This window comes from Xenopus tropicalis, chromosome 7 (assembly GCF_000004195.4).
Source record: "Xenopus tropicalis strain Nigerian chromosome 7, UCB_Xtro_10.0, whole genome shotgun sequence".
Lineage (NCBI taxonomy): Eukaryota > Metazoa > Chordata > Amphibia > Anura > Pipidae > Xenopus > Xenopus tropicalis.
Window position 1 is genome coordinate 120,502,676 of NC_030683.2, and position 19,682 is coordinate 120,522,357.

The 19,682-nt window shown below is 41.1% G+C and overlaps 2 protein-coding genes across 2 annotated transcripts; both read left to right on the forward strand.

Annotated features, from left to right (window-relative positions):
- The first annotated feature begins 648 nt into the window (after positions 1 to 648).
- LOC116412268 (C3a anaphylatoxin chemotactic receptor-like) lies at positions 649 to 1,799 on the forward strand. The gene has a single exon (XM_031906126.1). It carries the CDS (start codon positions 651 to 653, stop codon positions 1,647 to 1,649), a length of 999 nt encoding a protein of 332 aa, XP_031761986.1. The 5' UTR covers positions 649 to 650; the 3' UTR covers positions 1,650 to 1,799.
- Positions 1,800 to 9,931: 8,132 nt separating this feature from the next.
- LOC116412383 (N-formyl peptide receptor 2-like) lies at positions 9,932 to 12,953 on the forward strand. The gene is made up of 3 exons (XM_031906554.1): positions 9,932 to 10,035; positions 11,954 to 12,231; positions 12,508 to 12,953. Exons 1-3 carry the CDS (start codon positions 9,932 to 9,934, stop codon positions 12,951 to 12,953), a joined length of 828 nt encoding a protein of 275 aa, XP_031762414.1.
- The last annotated feature ends 6,729 nt before the right edge of the window (positions 12,954 to 19,682 follow it).

Genomic DNA, 19,682 nt, shown 5'->3' on the forward strand with positions numbered 1-19,682 from the left:
CAATGTTTGGGACCTGGGACCTTTCGGATAAGGGGATACTGCTAGGCGCTATGTATTGTGGCACAGGGGAAGTTATTTATACTGATGGGTGCTGTGTGCTGGGACACTGGGGAAGTAATTCAGAGTGCTGGGCAGATACTGTTGGGTGCTACAGGGTGCAGGTAGCTATTTATTGTGTGTGGGGCAAATACTGCTGTGTGCTATGTATTGGGGCACTGGGGAAGCTCCAATCAGATCCTCCAGTCAAACCCCACCTGTGTGAAGTTGGCTTCTTGTTCTTTGTTCCTACATCTAGAAGGAGCTAGAAGTGCCATAGTCTGGCAATGTACAGAACTAGAGGGCACCGTGGGACAATAGAGGTTTTACTTTAGTCCAGTCTGAGTCACTATTGCTAGAATAAAGCTATAGGCAAAAGTCTTCCAGTAATACGCAAACAGAAAAGTTTCAATGGCTTATTTTTTTTTCTAAATGTACTTATTTAAAACCATATAATATTGCAGTGTATAAAAACACAACCAAAATGAAAGTCAGCTATTGAATTAAATAAATTATGGAAAAAAAAGTAACTGATACAGATGGATTTCTCTTTCCAATGTTGTTTTCCTATTTAATGTATCTCTGGCTTTTTTCTCAACCCCCCCAGGTCCATAATGGATAGCGAGAAAGACATGTCTTCTTATAACATCGCTAACATCTCTGCCGACGCCAATGTACAAGAGGAGGGATCTCCAGGAGGCATTTACCGCTCAGTAGAAGTGATGCGCATAGTGTGGCTGAGCACCACATTCATTTTAGGCACCTTGGGAAACGGACTGGTCATCTGGGTGTTTGGATTCAAAATGAAAAAGACAGTTAATACCATTTGGTTTCTAAACCTCGCCATTGTGGATTTTTGCTTCTGCTTGTCCCTCGGTTTCTATATACCGGTGGTGATACTGAATCACTGGCCCTTTGGGCAGATACCATGCAAGCTTACAACGTGTATCCTCGACCTAAACATGGCTGTCAGTGTCTTTTTTCTAGCGGTCATTAGTTTTGATCGATGCCTATGCGTTCTGTACCCAATACGCTCCCGGAGCCATAGAACATTGAGATTAGCTGTGATTTCCTCAGTAATGATCTGGCTTTTGGGCTTGGCTGTCAGTTCTCCAAGTCTTGTTTTCACTAATGTTGTACATGGCGGCAATATTTCAGTTTGTGGCTCTACCTATGGAAACGGGGCTGACGGGTCAAACGTTCATTCTCCTACTCGGCAAAAAGTTATGATTTTGACCAGATTTGTGTCTGTGTTTCTGATCCCTTTTACCATTATCCTGGTTTGCTATGGGCTTATCTCATTCCGGGTGAGAAGAAGCAGCAGGCCACCGGGATCTGCTCGAACTTTCAAGATTATAATTACAGTTGTACTTTGCTTCTTTTTCTGTTGGTTTCCTTTCCATTTAATGTTTCTGAAGGAAATCACGGGTTTTAATATTAAATGGCCTTATGGTTATATTATCTCTCACATGGCAATATGCTTGGCTTTCTTTAACAGTTGCCTCAACCCAATGGTCTATGTCTTCGTTGGACAGAACTTTAAAAATAGTCTAAGGAAGTCCATCCCATTTCTCTTGGAAAACACATTCAGAGAGGCATGTGACCCTCCTTAATTTCAATAAATAAATAAATAAACAGATGAACTTACCATGTTTGCAGTTTTGCATCTAAGACAGTTCATTGTTGACTTTGTGTTGATAACGTTAACATTTGTAAATATGTCGGCCAAAATTTTAAGAAAGTAATGATGTCTTCTATTTCCAAATATGTACTCTTCCTGCTAAAGTACAGTAATACAGACAGTATATTCAACACGGTGTGAGATTCAGTGTCTTATTGCAAAGTTCTGTAACGTGAAATAAAATACCGAAAAACCAAATAGTTCTGAGGAAATGATCATAAACTGCTAATAACACTGATACAAATGGCAAACATTTGATGTATTACTGCTCTTTTTAAATCTAACCCAGTTATTTATTCATGTACATAATGTTCAAGGCCAATATTCCTTAATTTACTCCGTTAGCCTTCTGGGTGGTACTGTATCAAATGCATTAGCAAAATCTGAGTAAATCACATCCACTTCTACCCCAAGGTCTAAGTCTCTGCTCAGTTTTGTAGAATGCATTTTCATTTGTTTGGTAGGGTCGGCTAGTTATAAACCCATACTGGGAATTTAACTCTTTTCCATTCAGTGGCCCTTTCAAAAGCTTCCCCAGTACAGACATCAAACGTATAGGCCTATAGTAACCTGGCTGAAACCAGTATTCCATTGCAACGGCATCAAATAAAAACAATAAAAAAGGAAAAATGCTGCAGCTTTTTTGAGGTTTAATATGCATCTAAATGGCTACAAATCCAAATGCGACAATTCGCCAGATTAAATGTGCCGAGTTCATGAAGAAGTCAACAGCAGAGGTCCATTCCCTCTCCTTGAAGTTCTCGAAACTTTAGAGATTTTGCTGAGTTTTGTCAGAAAATCATGACTTTTTCGAATTGTCTGGATTTACAAAAACTAAATTTGTGTATTTCCTTTTACATGGCCCAATACAGTAATGTGCCATTATTTAGAAAACTACCAACTTTGTGTAAACCATAAACATCACTTTATCATTGCTGTTATTGAGATGCTTGGGGTGAAGACACACTGAGCTACTTGTAACAGTTACTTTTTCACAGCTAGTAAACACAAGAAAATCCCCTGCCATAGACAGTAATGAGAATTGCCTCTGCTAAAACACACCTAGAGACAGTTATCAGTAAATGATCAGCATTGTCTATTTTAGTAGCCGTGACAAGTAGCAGCTACTAGTAGCTCTGTGTGTCTTCACCCTTAAACTTTAAGCTGTGGAAGAAACCATTTCCCTTTTAGAGACACTCTGGGTCATTTCTCAACACTAAGCAAATTTGCCCATGGGCAGTAACCCATGGCAACCAATAAAATTGTTTCATTCATTGTTCCTCCTGCAGCTGCAGATAAGGGATCTGTCTGTAGTTTGGATGATCATACTTTATGCCCAATACAAAATCATTTAAACATTAAATAAACCCAATAGGATTGTTCTGCCCCCAATAAGGGGTAATTATATCTTAGTTGGGATCAAGTACAGGTACTGTTTTATTATTACAGAGAAAAGGGAATCATTTAACCATGAAATAAACCCAATGGGACTGTTCTGCCCCCAATAAGGGGTAATTATATCTTAGTTGGGATCAAGTACAGGTACTGTTTTATTATTACAGAGAAAAGGGAATCATTTAACCATTAAATAAACCCAATAGGGCTGTTCTGCCCCCAATAAGGGGTAATTATATCTTAGTTGGGATCAAGTACAGGTACTGTTTTATTATTACAGAGAAAAGGGAATCATTTAACCATTAAATAAACCCAATAGGGCTGTTCTGCCCCCAATAAGGGGTAATTATATCTTAGTTGGGATCAAGTACAGGTACTGTTTTATTATTACAGAGAAAAGGGAATCATTTAACCATTAAATAAACCCAATAGGGCTGTTCTGCCCCCAATAAGGGGTAATTATATCTTAGTTGGGATCAAGTACATGTAGGGATCCATAGGGTTAACTAGTCCCTATGGCTTTAAACCCTGCAGCTTCCTGGTTTGTGCTGTTACTGGGCAAAGACCCCTGTATCAGTTTGAGTTCATATGTGTGTTTATTGGGTAACAGGGAGACCCCTCCCTTGGGACACAGATATAGTGCTTAGCAGGGGGGTGGGCCTGGCTCTTTGGCTGCCTTTGCTCACAGGGGAAGCAGCACTGTGCTGGAGGCAAGGGACTAGGCCCCAGTAAGCCATGTGCCCCAGTCAGTCAGTGTGTCAGTCACTCTCGGGGACAGGGACCCGTGAATGAGGGCCAGTTAGAGAGCAAGTTGTGTGGAGCACTTTGTAGGAGAGTGAGATAGTGAGGGAAGGAAGAGCAGTTTGGCTCAGAGGAAAGTAGCTGTGGGAGTCCCTCCCAGACAGGCCCTGTTGCCTTAGTGTAGGGCCCCGGTTTAGCCATAGGAGGCAGGTAGTGTGTGACCCCTGATCCAGAGTTGCCGTGGGGCCTGAGGAGTGGGGTATCCAGCTGGCTGTTCCAGAGAGCGGGTGTGCACCCTCTCTGTGCTGTCCCCAGGGAAATGCTATGCTAACTGATGTGTGTGAGGATATTGCATAACCCTGCAAGTTGCTTGTCGCTGAAAATAAACCAGTTCTACTGTTCAACTGCAAGAACTTTCTGGCGCCCATTTGTTATTTTGCACTGCACACAGCTACAGTGGGTTGTAGTTGCACTACACCATAGCTCTGTTTGGTTACTTCCACATAGCGAAAGCCCATCCTGAAGGACTGAGTCGCATGTACCCCATGCTCTAAACCTACACTAGCCGTGCTGTTGGCTTGGCTACAGCCAAGAAAGGGTTACATACAAGTACTGTTTTATTATTACAGAGAAAAGGGAATCATTTAACCATTAAATAAACCCAATAGGGCTGTTCTGCCCCAATAAGGGGTAATTATATCTTAGTTGGGATCAAGTACAGGTACTGTTTTATTATTACAGAGAAAAGGGAATCATTTAACCATTAAATAAACCCAATAGGGCTGTTCTGCCCCAATAAGGGGTAATTATATCTTAGTTGGGATCAAGTACAGGTATTGTTTTATTATTACAGAGAAAAAGGAAATCATTTAAAAATTTTGAATTATCTGATTAAAATGAAGTCTATGGGAGATGGCCTTTCTGTAATTCAGAAAATGACACAGGAGACAAATATGTGGAAACCTGAGCCAAAAACCACTGCAACACAGAAGTATATGTAGAAAAGCTCAGACTGTGATACCCCAAATGCTGTTCTGAAAAAAGATCTCAAGTACAAAAATGAAATGCCCATGTGAACATGACAAACTAGGATTGTGACAAACTTAAAGTAATTGGCAGAGTTTCACTTGGACCATCTGGTAAATGAATATGAAAAATATGTAGTTACAAAAAATATATCTGGCTTCAGGCTTTACTTTTTGTCGGAGAAACCCCAGAGGAGAGAGAGAAAAACATTGCTGTAACCTGTAGAGAGCCTACATCTTATAGTCTGTGGGACTCCTAGATATGACTCGCAATAAGGAAGAGATTAGTGATTGGCGAAAATATTCGCCAGGCATTAATTTCCCCGTTTTGGCATTGGTGGATTTTTCCGCAAAACAGGCGACAAAATTCGGCATGGAAAAATTTGTTGTGTGTCCAAAAATTGTTGGCCACGTCCAAAAAAATTGCCGAGCATCAAAAGAATAGCTATAGGCGTCAAAAAATTGACAGATGAGACAACTTTTTTGAATGTTCAACATTTTTGTCATTTTGCGAATTTTTCACCGTTTCCCAAATCTTTTGGCGACATACAAGGATGTCCCCCCTACCCCCTTCCCCATCTCACCCCCCCCCCACAGTTTTGGAAGTTGGGGCTAAACGGAGACAAACTTGGAGAGATGGAGGTGGAGGGGTGGGCGGTGCAAGAGGAGGGGCAGGTCGCTCGGGCGGGAGAGAGACAGTCAGGGGGCTTCAGGGGGGAAATGGGCATGTCCAAAAATGTCAAATCCTTCCTCTCCTAGCCCCCCCCCCACCAAAAACATCTTCTCCTGCCCCTGCTTGGCACATCCATGTCCAAGGTGGTATTTTTCAAAACAATCCTATGCAAGTTTAATTCTTGTGCCCTCTGCACCAATCAAACATCATAACCCAATTTTGCCAAAAATCAATACACTTTTCATACCACACTAGTAGGAGGTACAACACCATTCCCAAACCGAGCCTGATAAAGGGTCGGGGGCAGGACTGAAACATTGCAGTTGTTACAGACCAAAGCCATACCCCATGAATAAAGGCTTTTAAATTGGAATTGTGAATGGCACTGTGCCTCCTACTGGTGTGTTGTAACGTACTGTAGTTGGTGAGTGGACAATGGATTACGTGCACCTGATTTTTTTAAAAAGACTGTAAAGTAGGTGAGTGCTGACTAATAGCGATGAGCTGAAAATCAGCGAAACTGGCGAAAAAATTGCGAAAAGGTGTGCCTGAGTCTGAGCTTTCAGAAAGAGCCAGCGCTACACATTAGAACTGCTTTCAGCTAACCTATTGTTTCTCCTACTCCCATGTAACTGGAGGAGTCCCAAGCCAGACTTGGATTTCTTACTATTGAGTGCTATTCTGATACCTACTGGGAGCTGCTATCTTGCTCCCTTCCAATTGTTCTGCTGATCGGCTGCTGGGGGTGAGGGGGGGATATCACTCCAACTTGCAGCGCAGCAGTAAAGTGTGCCTGAGTCTGAGCTTTCAGAAGGAGCCAGCGCTACACATTAGAACTGCTTTCAGCTAACCTATTGTTTCTCCTACTCCCATGTAACTGGAGGAGTCCCAAGCCGGACTTGGATTTCTTACTATTGAGTGCTATTCTGATACCTACTGGGAGCTGCTATCTTGCTCCCTTCCAATTGTTCTGCTGATTGGCTGCTGGGGGGGATATCACTCCAACTTGCAGCACAGCAGTAAAGTGTGCCTGAGTCTGAGCTTTCAGAAGGAGCCGGCGCTACACATTAGAACTGCTTTCAGCTAACCTATTGTTTCTCCTACTCCCATGTAACTGGAGGAGTCCCATGCCGGACTTGGATTTCTTACTATTGAGTGCTATTCTGATACCTACTGGGAGCTGCTATCTTGCTCCCTTCCCATTGTTCTGCTGATTGGCTGCTGGGGGTGAGGGGATATCACTCCAACTTGCAGCGCAGCAGTAAAGTGTGACTGAAGCTTATCAGAGCACAGGTCACATGGCTGTGGCACCCTGGGAAATGAAGAATATGGCTAGCCCCATGGGAAAAACAGATTACAATGCAGGATTCTGCTGGAGAAGCTCTATTAACTGATGGGTTTGAAAAAAAAATTGCATGACAGTATTCGTTTACTCAACTAGTTGCATGTATTTATCATTAGATACCGATCATTAGAACACGCAGGTCGCATGTGCGCTGTTAAAAAATAAAACCTGAAATCTGAGAAACCAATCACAGAAGAGAGATCTAAAAAAGTTTGTGCTTTGGTTGTTAAATAGTTTGTTATCTGCTCTGCTTCTCACAGTAATACGGAACAGAAAGAGAGAGAAAGCAGACAGTTTTGAAGACTTCCCTAAGGTAAGGATATAGAATGATAAGCAATGATATAACAAACAATAAGAATAAGGAGGGATGGCTAAGGAACAAGGGTTTAATTAACACTAATTGGAAAGTTGCATAGAATTACATTTTATTTCTTTTAGGAAAAACAATATTTTGGTGGTGTTCCCCTTTATTACATTATTCAAATGTTTTCCTGCTAAAGGCATCAAACTTACTGGCCTGTAGTTTCCTGGATGAGAACGTGATTAAGCAAAGTTGCTTGGCAACTACAGGGCTAAGCGCCTTTAATTACCTGGGCTAAATGCAGACAGATATTATTAGATGGTACTTTATTATTGTAGTTTTTGGAAGATGCCACTGCTCAGGTAGATAATACAGTTATAACGGTAAAGATATGGCAATAGCAACTACATTGTCTTCACCTGCCCCCTTGTGACTTGATCTCCCATAGACTCAATAATTTGGATGTCCATGTATTAAGTCTAATAAAAAATTTATTTAAATATTAATTAAGCCCAATAAGATTGATCTACCTTTAATAAGGATTAATTATATCTTAGTTGGGATCAAGTACAGGTACTGTTTTATTATTACAGAGAAAATGGAATCATTTAACCATTAAATAAACCCAATAGGGCTGTTCTGCCCCAATAAGGGGTAATTATATCTTAGTTGGGATCAAGTACAGGTACTGTTTTATTATTACAGAGAAAAGGGAATCATTTAACCATTAAATAAACCCAATAGGGCTGTTCTGCCCCCAATAAGGGGTAATTATATCTTAGTTGGGATCAAGTACAGGTACTGTTTTATTATTACCGAGAAAAGGGAATCATTTAACCATGAAATAAACCCAATAGGGCTGTTCTGCCCCAATAAGGGGTAATTATATCTTAGTTGGGATCAAGTACAATGAACTGTTTTATTATAACAGAAAAAGGATTGCAAAAGACAATAAAAACAATATAATTATATTTAAAATAAACTAATACCTGTACTAATACTTCATAGGAATTTGGTATAAAAAATTACAAAAGTTCTATACCAAAGTGACACATATTCTACGAGCGCACATTTGCCTGATCTATAATCCATTGCTCAGTTCATCCAAAGTGACACGTTCATATTGTGCTAATAATCATTTAACAAGAGTGATCTCTAGATCATAAATAATCTTTATCTATAGTGATGTACATATTTATGTCAATGGACATTTACCATCTATATCTATAGCCCATGCTCAATTTATCCAAGTGCGTTTTTGTGCCGAAACAACACTGATATAATTACTCATTTTTGTTCCTTTTTAAGAATTACAGTTTAATTTGACTCTATTTCCCATTTTACCAAATTAAGTGAATTAAGAACTAACTGCTTGAGGTAATGTCTGGCTGTTGCTGTTCAAATACTGTGAAACCTTTTGCCAAATGGTAAAGGAAAAAACAGTGCATGAGTGGATATAAAATATAAAATATCCTGCGCTATGCTATTTGCCCGGTGGATGAAATACTTTCTATACAGTTGTGAGATGGGCAAGAGGGAATTTCCTATAAATCTGCTGCCCTACCTATCCTCTGCAGGGACTTTTGTTCAGCAACAGTACTATCTCCAAAGCAAACTGTGATGTAGCAGCATAAAACTCCCCCAGTAGTGCCACAATAAAAAGTTGTAAGGATAGAAGGAGGCTGACTAGCTTTCTTTAGCTTCCATAGAAAATATAAACATTGATTTTCTTCCTTGATGATAGAAGCAGTAGTCAAATTCATTAAGAGATTATCTGCCAAATTCACGGCTAAGAATATCACATTCCTGACGGTAGTACCCTCCATGTGCTGTGGACAGGGTCGGAACTAGGGGTAGGCAGAAAAGGCACATACCTAGGGCACAACGGTCGGGGTCAGGCACATACCTCTTTGCCTACCCCTAGTCCGGAACCCCCCAGTCCCACTGCCCCCAAGTCTCCCTCACACCAGCATTACTTCCCTCCCCTCTGTCTTAAGTGCATCTTTGGGGGGCGGGCTTGCTGGATGGGTTGCTTAGGGCTCTGGCAGTGGAGGTTGGACACCAGTTTTTCCTAAAATCAATTACCTTCTCATTTGTCTTTTCAACATTTAAAGTTGTAATTCTGTCCCTAACCACCAATTGCTCAACTGCTTTCCTATACTTATTGTTAATATAACCAACAGCTGTTGTGCCATTTGCAAACTTGGAGTACCCCTATATTGCTTCAGAGGCTCATCAATGGTTGGTATTTGTCAGTGCTTATTTGAAAACACAGATTATAAAAATCGCAAAACATCTTCTTTTTTAATTTGTCTGTTTTCATTTGGAAAGCAACAAAGTGGCCTTATTCCATATGTATCGACTGCTCATTTGCTATAGCCCCTCTCCATCAGTCAGACATTCAATTCCCTAGTTCTGATATTAAGGCTATTGTCCCACTGAGCGAGTTAGTCACTTGAGATAGATCTCTGCTACTGCCTGCGACTAGCCACTCCAAAATGCCGTTCCATGGGCAACAATAGGAGTCACTGGTGGAAAGGCCTACACATCGCTTCAGTTTTCTGTAGTTGTGTCAAGTTTTCTCCTGCAGGCAAGTTTGCCCGACTGGTAGCAGAAATCTATCGTGGGCATCTAACTTGTTCTGTGAGACATTAGCCTATGAGTTACTATATTTAAGCAAATTCTTATCAATGTAGTATGGCGTTGTCGCCAGCGCGCGCATAGCCACCGGTGCATGCGCATTGACGCCAGCGTGCGTCTTGACGCCGACGTGCGTCCAGATGCCAGCGCATGCGCATTGCGCCCAAAAGGACGCCAGAAGCAGGGAGTCATTGCGAAGTGATCGTTTCCTTTGTGATTGACGCCAAGCATTGTGTATTATTGATTTTCATCCTCGACCCGGCCTGATTTAGACTTTGAACCCTGATGCCTGCACAACCACGCTACTGCCTCTCGATTTTGCTTTGACGTCTGGTTCGGCACTCCTCCATTTGGTCCCAGTCCTGTTCCATCCTCAGCGGCTGTGTTCCTTAGTGGGAGGTGTAGGAGAGGTCCTTCCTCAACGAGTCCTTCCAGCAATATCTCCTACAGTTTTCCACACAACAGGTTCCAGGAGTGATCCAAAAGCAAAGGCCACAGTGCTGGAGCAAAGCTATAATTCATAAATAATCTTCCAGCTGGCATTGCAAGTACTGTCTTTGTTTTTTTCAGAAGGTACAAAACTGTCCAAAACCACAAGTTCCATGCAGGATGTACATTGAAGAACTAGGTAGAAAACTGGCAAAACATATTCAATGTTGCTAAAGGCAAAGTTTTGCATTCAGGCAAACGTAAAATAAAGGTTAGTTATGTTGTATTGTGTAGATACTGTATATGTATAGTATTGTAAATATACTGTAGATTCCAGTATGTACCACAGTCAGGTTAACAGAGTAGTGATGAGCGAATTCTTTTGCCATCCGTGGATTGACAGGGAATTTCCACATTGCAATGCCGACTTGTTTCGGAAAACTTCCGTGAAAATTCGCCACAAAAAAATGTGTCGCGCATTAAAAAAGTTGCAGTTGCGACCAATTGGGCGCAGTCATGTAAAATGGGTGCGGTTGAGTAAAAATGGGCTCGGTCACATAAAAAAAGTTGCGGGCTCCAAACGCTTTTCAACAAATTTTTCTGTCATTTCACAAATTTTCCTGCGAAGCAAAACGGGACAGATTCGCTTATTACTAAAACAGAGACAACCATGGTTCTTTTCCAGAGACGAAGCACTTTAGTCAGATTTTCATGCCTAGAGACAGGAAGTGGTAACAGATCATTCAGATTTTGCCCACGGGTTATAGGGTACAGCCAGCTCCTTCCTTTCTTTCTCTGTGTGTAGTGATGAGTGAATGTTTTCGCCAGGCATGGATTCGCAGTGAATTTCTGCATTTCCCCATTGGCGAATTGTTTCAAGAAAATTAGCCACGGGAAAATTTGTTGCGCATCAAAAAAAAGCTTCAAAAAAGTTGCGTGCCAACCGAGTTTCACACATTTTGAGCCATTTTGTGAATAGTTATACAGTTTCCTTTAGATACGATTTTGCCATAAACACTTTGAAATGCTAAAGACCCTCTCCAGAAGGCTTTTCAGGGTATCTTACCCACCTATTAGCGTATCAGATAGGGTAAGAAATACCTAAATAGCCATCACAGATTTTCTTTAACGCAATCCAGAACTAATGAATTGTAATGTGTAAATGTGCCTATACAGACCTTATACACACTTATAAAATGTTGTCAATACCATATACTTGCATGTATGCATTCATAGTCCCCATAAATAGTACTAACCATCCCCACTTCAGTTCTGATCAGATCCGCAACATATACAAACATTTTTAAATAACTGAATAACATGAAAGTTTGTTATAAGGAATGCTAAATCAGAGCTATTGAATCTTTCTAGAAAAACTATTCGAACCAGTTACATATCACTTCTCCAGCTATTTCAATTCCCCGTATAGGTTGAATAAGGTATCCAAATCTATTACAAGAGGCAGGCTTAGGGTATGTACTGAATTAGATGCAACGCTAAATGGCTTGATTGCTTCCTTTGCCGTCTTCAGTAGATATTTTCATTCACCATTAGATCAAACTGTGCTGGTGAGCTCCTTGATTAAGAAGGATTTGGGGGTTTGTGGATAACAGGCAGTGCAACTCTAGGCAGTGTCAGTCAATGCCAGAATCACAGATTATTTCTAACTTCAATTTTCCTTCATCAGGTCTGCAGTGGAAATGGAGAATTACACTCATTCTCCCAACATCACCAACTTTTCCACTGAGGAATCTTTCCACTCAGGAACCTTGACGCAAGCAATGTACATAACGTGTTTCACCATAACCTTCATTTTAGGAACTGTGGGCAACGGACTGGTTATCTGGATCACTGGATTCAAAATGAAAAAGACAATGACTACGATTTGGTTTCTCAACCTGGCCATTACAGATTTCTCTTTCTGCCTGATCCTTCCTCTTTTTATTACCGAAAAGGCCATGTGGGGTAACTGGCCCTTTGGTCAGATAATGTGCAAGGTCACATATTTTACCAGATACCTAAATCTGTGTACAAGTGTATTGCTTTTAACAGCAATCAGTATCGATCGCTGTGTCTGTGTTATGTGCCCAATATGGTCAAGGAACCACAGAACTTCCAGGTCAGCAGCAATCATCTCAGCAATCATTTGGTTCTTCTCTATGGCTGCTGGTTCCCCTTTGATTTGTTTTTCTAATATTTTATATTACCGCAATTTTTCTGAATGTTCTTTAACATATGAAGCCTGGGAAAACATAATAGATTATGAGACTTATAGCGTAATAATGATAGCATTTGGTATTACTACATTTGTGTTGTACTTTCTGATCCCCTTTTTATTCATTACTATTTGCTATGGGCTTATTGCATTCAAGGTGTTTAAAAGCAAAAGAATCCCTGGGTCGGCTCGAACCCTAAAAATGATTATTACAACTGCCTTTTGCTTCTTCTTTTGCTGGTTTCTTTTATATTTGTTGTGTATAATTGAAATAGCAGGCCCTAACATAATGAGGCATCACCTTGAAATGACCCTCTATACACTTGCACAATGCTTGGCTTTCTTTAACAGTTGTCTTAATCCAATCATCTATGTCTTCACTGGCCGGGATTATAAACAGATTTTGAAGAAGTCAATTCCATTCCTACTGGAAAGTGCGTTCATAGAGAAAAGAGAGCCTGCACACATTTAGGAAGAGAACAGCATTTTATAAACTGAAATGTTGGCTTATCTGTTCTATTATTGGCTTTCCAAAGTGTATTTATTCCATATACTTCTGGATACTAGCAATTAAAACCCAATATACTGTTGTAAAACTTGTCAAACTGGTGTGTTTGATTCACAAACGCTGCTACAGTGTATATAAATAAGATCATGTGTAGCCAAGGTGGAAGCCTTTTAAAGCTGAAATGGGGCTAAATGGCACAGGTTAAATAGTAGATAACGTATAAGCTCTATAGGATGCAATGGGTTTAGTTCATAGGAATCTAAACCCTCTGTATTACATAGACCTTAACTGATAAGTAACCCATGTCTTATCTTCTTTTTCAGATTGAAGGTTTTATATTATGGGATATTATGCTATTTTCTAATAAGATCTTACAAACAATGAATTACTAACAAATCGAGGAGCCAGACCACTTGTATTAACAGAAGCTAATTTAGGCATGTCAATCACACTTGCACTATAGTTTATTCATATACGATGTAGCCTTGGAATGCACCCTCCCCCGTGTTTAAAGGAGGGTACCGTTCTGTAAAGGTGGCCATACACCTTCAGATCCGCTCGCTTGGCGATGTCTCCAAGCGAGCGGATCTTCTCCTCATATCCCCACCTACGGGTGGGCGATATCGGGAGAATCCAGGCTAATTTGGTTGTTTGGCCCTGGGGCCAAACGATCAAATTATCACAACGGGTATAGGCAAAGTCAGTTCGGGGACCGCATCAACGAGCCGATGCGGTCCCCGATCCATCTAGTTTTTTTAACCTGCCCAATCGATATTTGGTCGATTTCAGGTCAGATGTCAGTCGGGCAGTCCCGTTGTTAGTGCCCCATACACGGGCCGATTAGAAGCCGAATCAGTCTAAGGGACCAATATCGGCAGCTAGAATCGGCCCGTGTATGGGGATCTTAAATACTGAACTGTTTCTAGTTTAGTCAGCAAGTGGCGCTGTTAAGCAGGGGACGGTCACCAGGAGAGGTTATATAGTGAACAGGACACTTTTTGTCATTGGAGACGGTTTTTTTGCAGAAAAACCTGAGAAAAATTTTACATCACCAAGGAAAATAGGTTAGATTGTGGTGCTTGCAGTAGGCAGTAAGTTAGTGGTAGGTTAGTGAGATGAGAAGCTGAGGCTCCAATGAGGAGAGAGGAAGGGACCAGTGTCCTGGCAGTACCTTGCCCAGATAGGGCCCCAGTGGAAGAGGGAATAAGATAATTAGAGCTTAGTCAGTGTCGGACTGACCCACCTGGATACCAGGAAAATTCCCGGGGGGCCCAGGTGTCAGTGGGCCCTCTTGCTTCTAACTATTTGGCCTGCTTCATGGTCATTCCCTATTTCTGTACGGGAAAAAGTTGGAAGGATAGAGAAAGAGACTTGGATAATAAAGAGGTTGAGAGAGGAGAGGAGGATTAATAGTTTAGAAAGTGGGCCAATGGTCCAAAGTTTTCTGGTGGGCCCCTGGCATCTCAGTCTGACATTGGGCTTAGTGTGCTGAAAGTCTGTCAGAAGGTAAAGCAGACGGAGAAGGGGTGAGGGAAAGGAAGGGGGCACTAGAGAGGAGAAGGGAAAGGCAAATCTTTAAAGCAGGGGCTGATAAAGTGTGGACAAGAACAGGGTGACAAGGGCAAAGATCCAGGGATGGGTATAAGTGAGGACGCAGCGGGTGAAGATACAAGATGACCAAGACAGTGAAGGAAAGCTAGGACAAGATGGAGTGGGGGAAGACTAGGTCTGGATGGGACAGAACGAGCAAAGACTGGAGCAGGACTGGAGCAAAGGCAGGAACAAGAGCAGGGGCAGAATAGCGCGGAACCAGAAGGAGCAGATACGAGCACAACAGGGGTGGAACTAGACCAGGACAAGGCAAGGACCGGGTAAGAGCAGACACAGACCAGGAGCCAGAGCAGGAAACAAGAGCTAGGGGCAAGATGGGTGGGGCAGGGCAATTGCATATCTATAAATAGATGCTAAAATGAAACTAAAGCCAAAAACATTCACTTAACCCCTGCAACATACAAGGACATGTACAGAAGCTGAAACTGCTTAGAAAGAAATGTGTAATATCTAAAAAGATAACCTAATTTGTCTGCTTAGAAGGGAAATGCCCATGGGAACGTAACCACGCAGGGCTGGTAAAGTATTTAATGACTTTGGCAGGTTTTCCCTTGGAACCGATGGGAAACAAAGATGAGAAACGTATAGTCACATGACCATTCCCAGGCACAAAGAGACAGAATTCCGGGGGAGATAAAACGCATCATTTCTGGCCATAGATTTTTCTATTTGCCTGAGAAACCCCAGAGGAAAGAGGAGAGCGAAACAGTTAAGGAGACGTTGCTTCAGCCTGGTGAGAGCCTACATCTTATAGATCCGAGTCTCTATGTGTGTGAGAGAGAGACAGATACGTGTTTGAGTGTAAGGAGGGGGTAAGTGTGTGTATATAATTGTGTGAATCTGGATGTGGAAGTGTTAATGACTGTGTACAGAAGTGTGGGGGGGTATGGGAAAGTTTCTGCATTTGCATTTTAATAGGAAAGTTTTACTAAGCATTATTTCTTTAAGAATACAACCCTGATGTCGCTGGACTACAGTTCCCAGCATTCCCATTACCTTCATGTTACATTACTCTGGGAGGTGTAGTCCAGCATACCCTTAGTAAAGTGCCACTGACCAGTGCAGTACAGCAGAGTTTAGTTTCCCTTTACATTAATAGCATGGCCAAACAACTGAATATGTTTAGGAAATAATATGTTCTATTTATGGGCCCAGGTTTAGTTTAAAGGAAAACATATTTCCAAATGAATGTCAATTTACCACATAGACTTCTATTAAGTTTTAAGGTTTTCGTGTGATAAAGGACTGTGTTTGTTCTCCCCATGTCTGCGTAGGTGCCCTCTAGGTACATAAAGGCAAGTTAAAGGAAAACTATACCCCAAACAATGCAGGTCTCTATAAAAATATATTATATAAACAGCTCATATGTAAAACCCTGCTTCATGTTTATAAATCTTAGTTGGGATCAAGTACAAGTACTGTTTTATTATTACAGAGAAAAGGGAATCATTTAACCATTAAATAAACCCAATAGGGCTGTTCTGCCCCCAATAAGGGGTAATTATATCTTAGTTGGGATCAAGTACAGGTACTGTTTTATTATTACAGAGAAAAAGGAAATCAATTTTAAAAATCTGAATTATTTGACTAAATTGGAGCTTTCTGGATAATGGGTTTCCGGATAACGGATCCCATACCTGTGCAGCCTAATTCTTTGTTGAACTTCGCCCCCCCCCCCCCCCAACTTCAGAAACATTTCCCACAGATAATAAATACAAAAGACAACAACATTTTGACATATTTGTGAATTTGGTTTCCATTTAACCCTAAAATGTTACTGCGTCTCAGAACACACAAACATCATCGTCTAAGAAGTTCATTTAATCTGAAATTAGGGAACCCTAAAGGTTTTCCAGCCATTATCATTTTACCAAAGTTAATATCCACATCAGCAAGATGTTCCTAACGGTTAGGAGGGGGGTTGTATAAACTGACATATTCATCAAAAGCAGAGGCATGGGTAAAATCAGTGGAAAGTGTTCAATTTCTATCAGGGTTGGACTGTGCCCCGGTTCTGATGGCCCCCAGACTCGACCCTGTTGGCGCTTCCCTTGCCGCCAATGTCCTCATTGGTGGGGGGGAGAGAGGTGCGTGGCAGGGTGTGGCCTCCCTGCAGGGGACACGTACCTTGGGGTATGTGGGGTCCCCGGGGCGGGGATGTGGGCCCCGCACCCCCAGCCCAACCCTGATTGCTATAATCCAACATCTCTCTGTTCTATTAGAGCTCATAATGCTAGACTTACAGATCATTTCCAATTGTGTCTCCAATTTCCTTTACTCAGGTCTGCAGCGGAAATGGAGAGTTCCACTCCGTCGTCTAACGTCTCTGACTCTCCCACTGATGCCAGTTCAGGACAATGGATATCCGAGGAAACACTTTTCTACTGGACTCGGGCAATGAGTATAACGTGTTTCAGCCTAACATTCGTTTTAGGAATTCTCGGCAACGGACTGGTCATCTGGATCACTGGATTCCAAATGAGGAAGACCATGACTACGACTTGGTTTCTCAACCTGGGTATATCAGATTTCTCGTTCTGCCTGTTCCTCCCTCTCTATATTACTGAAGCAGCACGGTGGGGTAACTGGCCCTTTGGTCAGATAATGTGCAAGGTCACATATTTCACCACAGGCCTGAATCAGTGTGCAAGTTTATTATTTTTGGCAACAATCAGTATGGATCGCTGTATCTGTGTTCTGTACCCAATAAGGTCACGGAGCAGCAGAACTGCCACATTAGCAGCAATCATTTCAGTAATCATTTGGCTCCTGTCTGTAGCTCTCAGCTTTCCATACATTTTTTTTACCGATATTCAAAATTCCAATAATTTTTCTGTATGTTTTCTTACAAACGGAAGCTTGGAAAACATCACTACAATACACGAGGAGATGTTATCGTTTAGTTTCCCAGCAATAGTCATTTCTGATTTTGTCTTCACCTTCCTGATCCCTTTTCCCATCATCCTTGTTTGCTATGGGCTCATTGCATTCACGGTGAGAAAAAGCAAAAGAATCCCGGAGTCATTTCGAACCTTGAAAATTATACTAACGACGGTCCTTTGTTTTTTCTTCTGCTGGGTTCTTTACCATGTGTTGCCTGTGATTGATATTGCAGGCCATTACATGCCGTGGCCTCGTAAATTCTTCCTTTATTCACTCGCAGAGTGCTTGGCTTTCTCTAACACTTGTCTCAACCCAATAATCTATGTCTTCATTGCCCGGGACTTTCAACAAAGTTTAAAGAAGTCAATTCCATTTCTCCTGGAAAGCACATTCAAGGAGAAAAATGACACCCCAGAAGTTCTGGAAGACAACAACGTTTTATAAAGTAAAATGGTGGCTGGAGATATCTTTTATTATTATTAATGTATCTCAAAAACAATTGCCTTTGATAAACATTTATCCAAGATACAGTATAATCCCCTCAAATAAAACTTTCTGCCTGGAAAACAATGGAAAGCTACACTTGCCCCAGGCCCCCATCAGGTTCAACATTTGCCTCATTCCGTACCTGCTGGGTCATTCTGATAATTGCAACAAACCATGGAGAGAGAACAGAAGAACTAGAAGAAGATCTATACATGGATACTGGGGAGGGATTTTCCTGCCTGAGATGATCAAAGAAGTGGTTTCCAAAGTGCCGGAAATCCTAAGGATGTGATTAGAAAACTGACTATGGATGTACCTGAACTTGTACCTCTTATTTACTTATGTGTTTATGTTTTTTGCTATGGGTTATCTTCTTCATGGTATGAAAAACATAGCCGAGAATATTTGAAGGAATATAAAAGCCTAAGACCAGGGTCATATTGTCCACAGCACAATAACAAGTGTAGCCAAGAACAGTGTAACTAATCCACCCAATGTGACTACTGGGCATTATATTCTGGACATATACAGTATATACTACTTCCTTATGTAAAACTTAACGATTGGGGTCAGAACAGCCCTATTGGGTTTATTTCATGTTTAAATGATTCCCTTTTCTCTGTAATAATAAAACAGTACCTGTACTTGATCCCAACTAAGATATAATTACCCCTTATTGGGGGCAGAACAGCCCTATTGGGTTTATTTAATGGTTAAATGATTCCCTTTTCTCTGTAATAATAAAACAGTACCTGTACTTGATCCCAACTAAGATATAATTACCCATTATTGGGGGCAGAACAGCCCTATTGGGTTTATTTAATGGTTAAATGATTCCCTTTTCTCTGTAATAATAAAACAGTACCTGTACTTGATCCCAACTAAGATATAATTACCCCTTATTGGGGGCAGAACAGCCCTATTGGGTTTATTTAAAGGTTAAATTATTCCATTTTCTCTGTAATAATAAAACAGTACCTGTACTTGATCCCAACTAAGATATAATTACCCCTTATTGGGGGCAGAACAGCCCTATTGGGTTTATTTCATGGTTAAATGATTCCCTTTTCTCTGTAATAATAAAACAGTACCTGTACTTGATCAAAACTAAGATATAATTACCCCTTATTGGGGGCAGAACAGCCCTATTGGGTTTATTTCATGGTTAAATTATTCCCTTTTCTCTGTAATAATAAAACAGTACCTGTACTTGATCCCAACTAAGATATAATTACCCCTTATTGGGGGCAGAACAGCCCTATTGGGTTTATTTCATGGTTAAATTATTCCCTTTTCTCTGTAATAATAAAACAGTACCTGTACTTGATCCCAACTAAGATATAATTACCCCTTATTGGGGCAGAACAGCCCTATTGGGTTTATTTAATGGTTAAATGATTCCCTTTTCTCTGTAATAATAAAACAGTACCTGTACTTGATCCCAACTAAGATATAATTACCCCTTATTGGGGCAGAACAGCCCTATTGGGTTTATTTAATGGTTAAATGATTCCCTTTTCTCTGTAATAATAAAACAGTACCTGTACTTGATCCCAACTAAGATATAATTATGGGCGGAGACACTAACAGCAAATCAAATTTCACCTATTGAATTGAAAATGCTCCCATCCTCATACCGTTTAAACCAGGGGGTCCCCAAACTTTCCAGAGTTAGTCACTGGGTGACAAATATTCAGGGTTTAAGAAACGTTA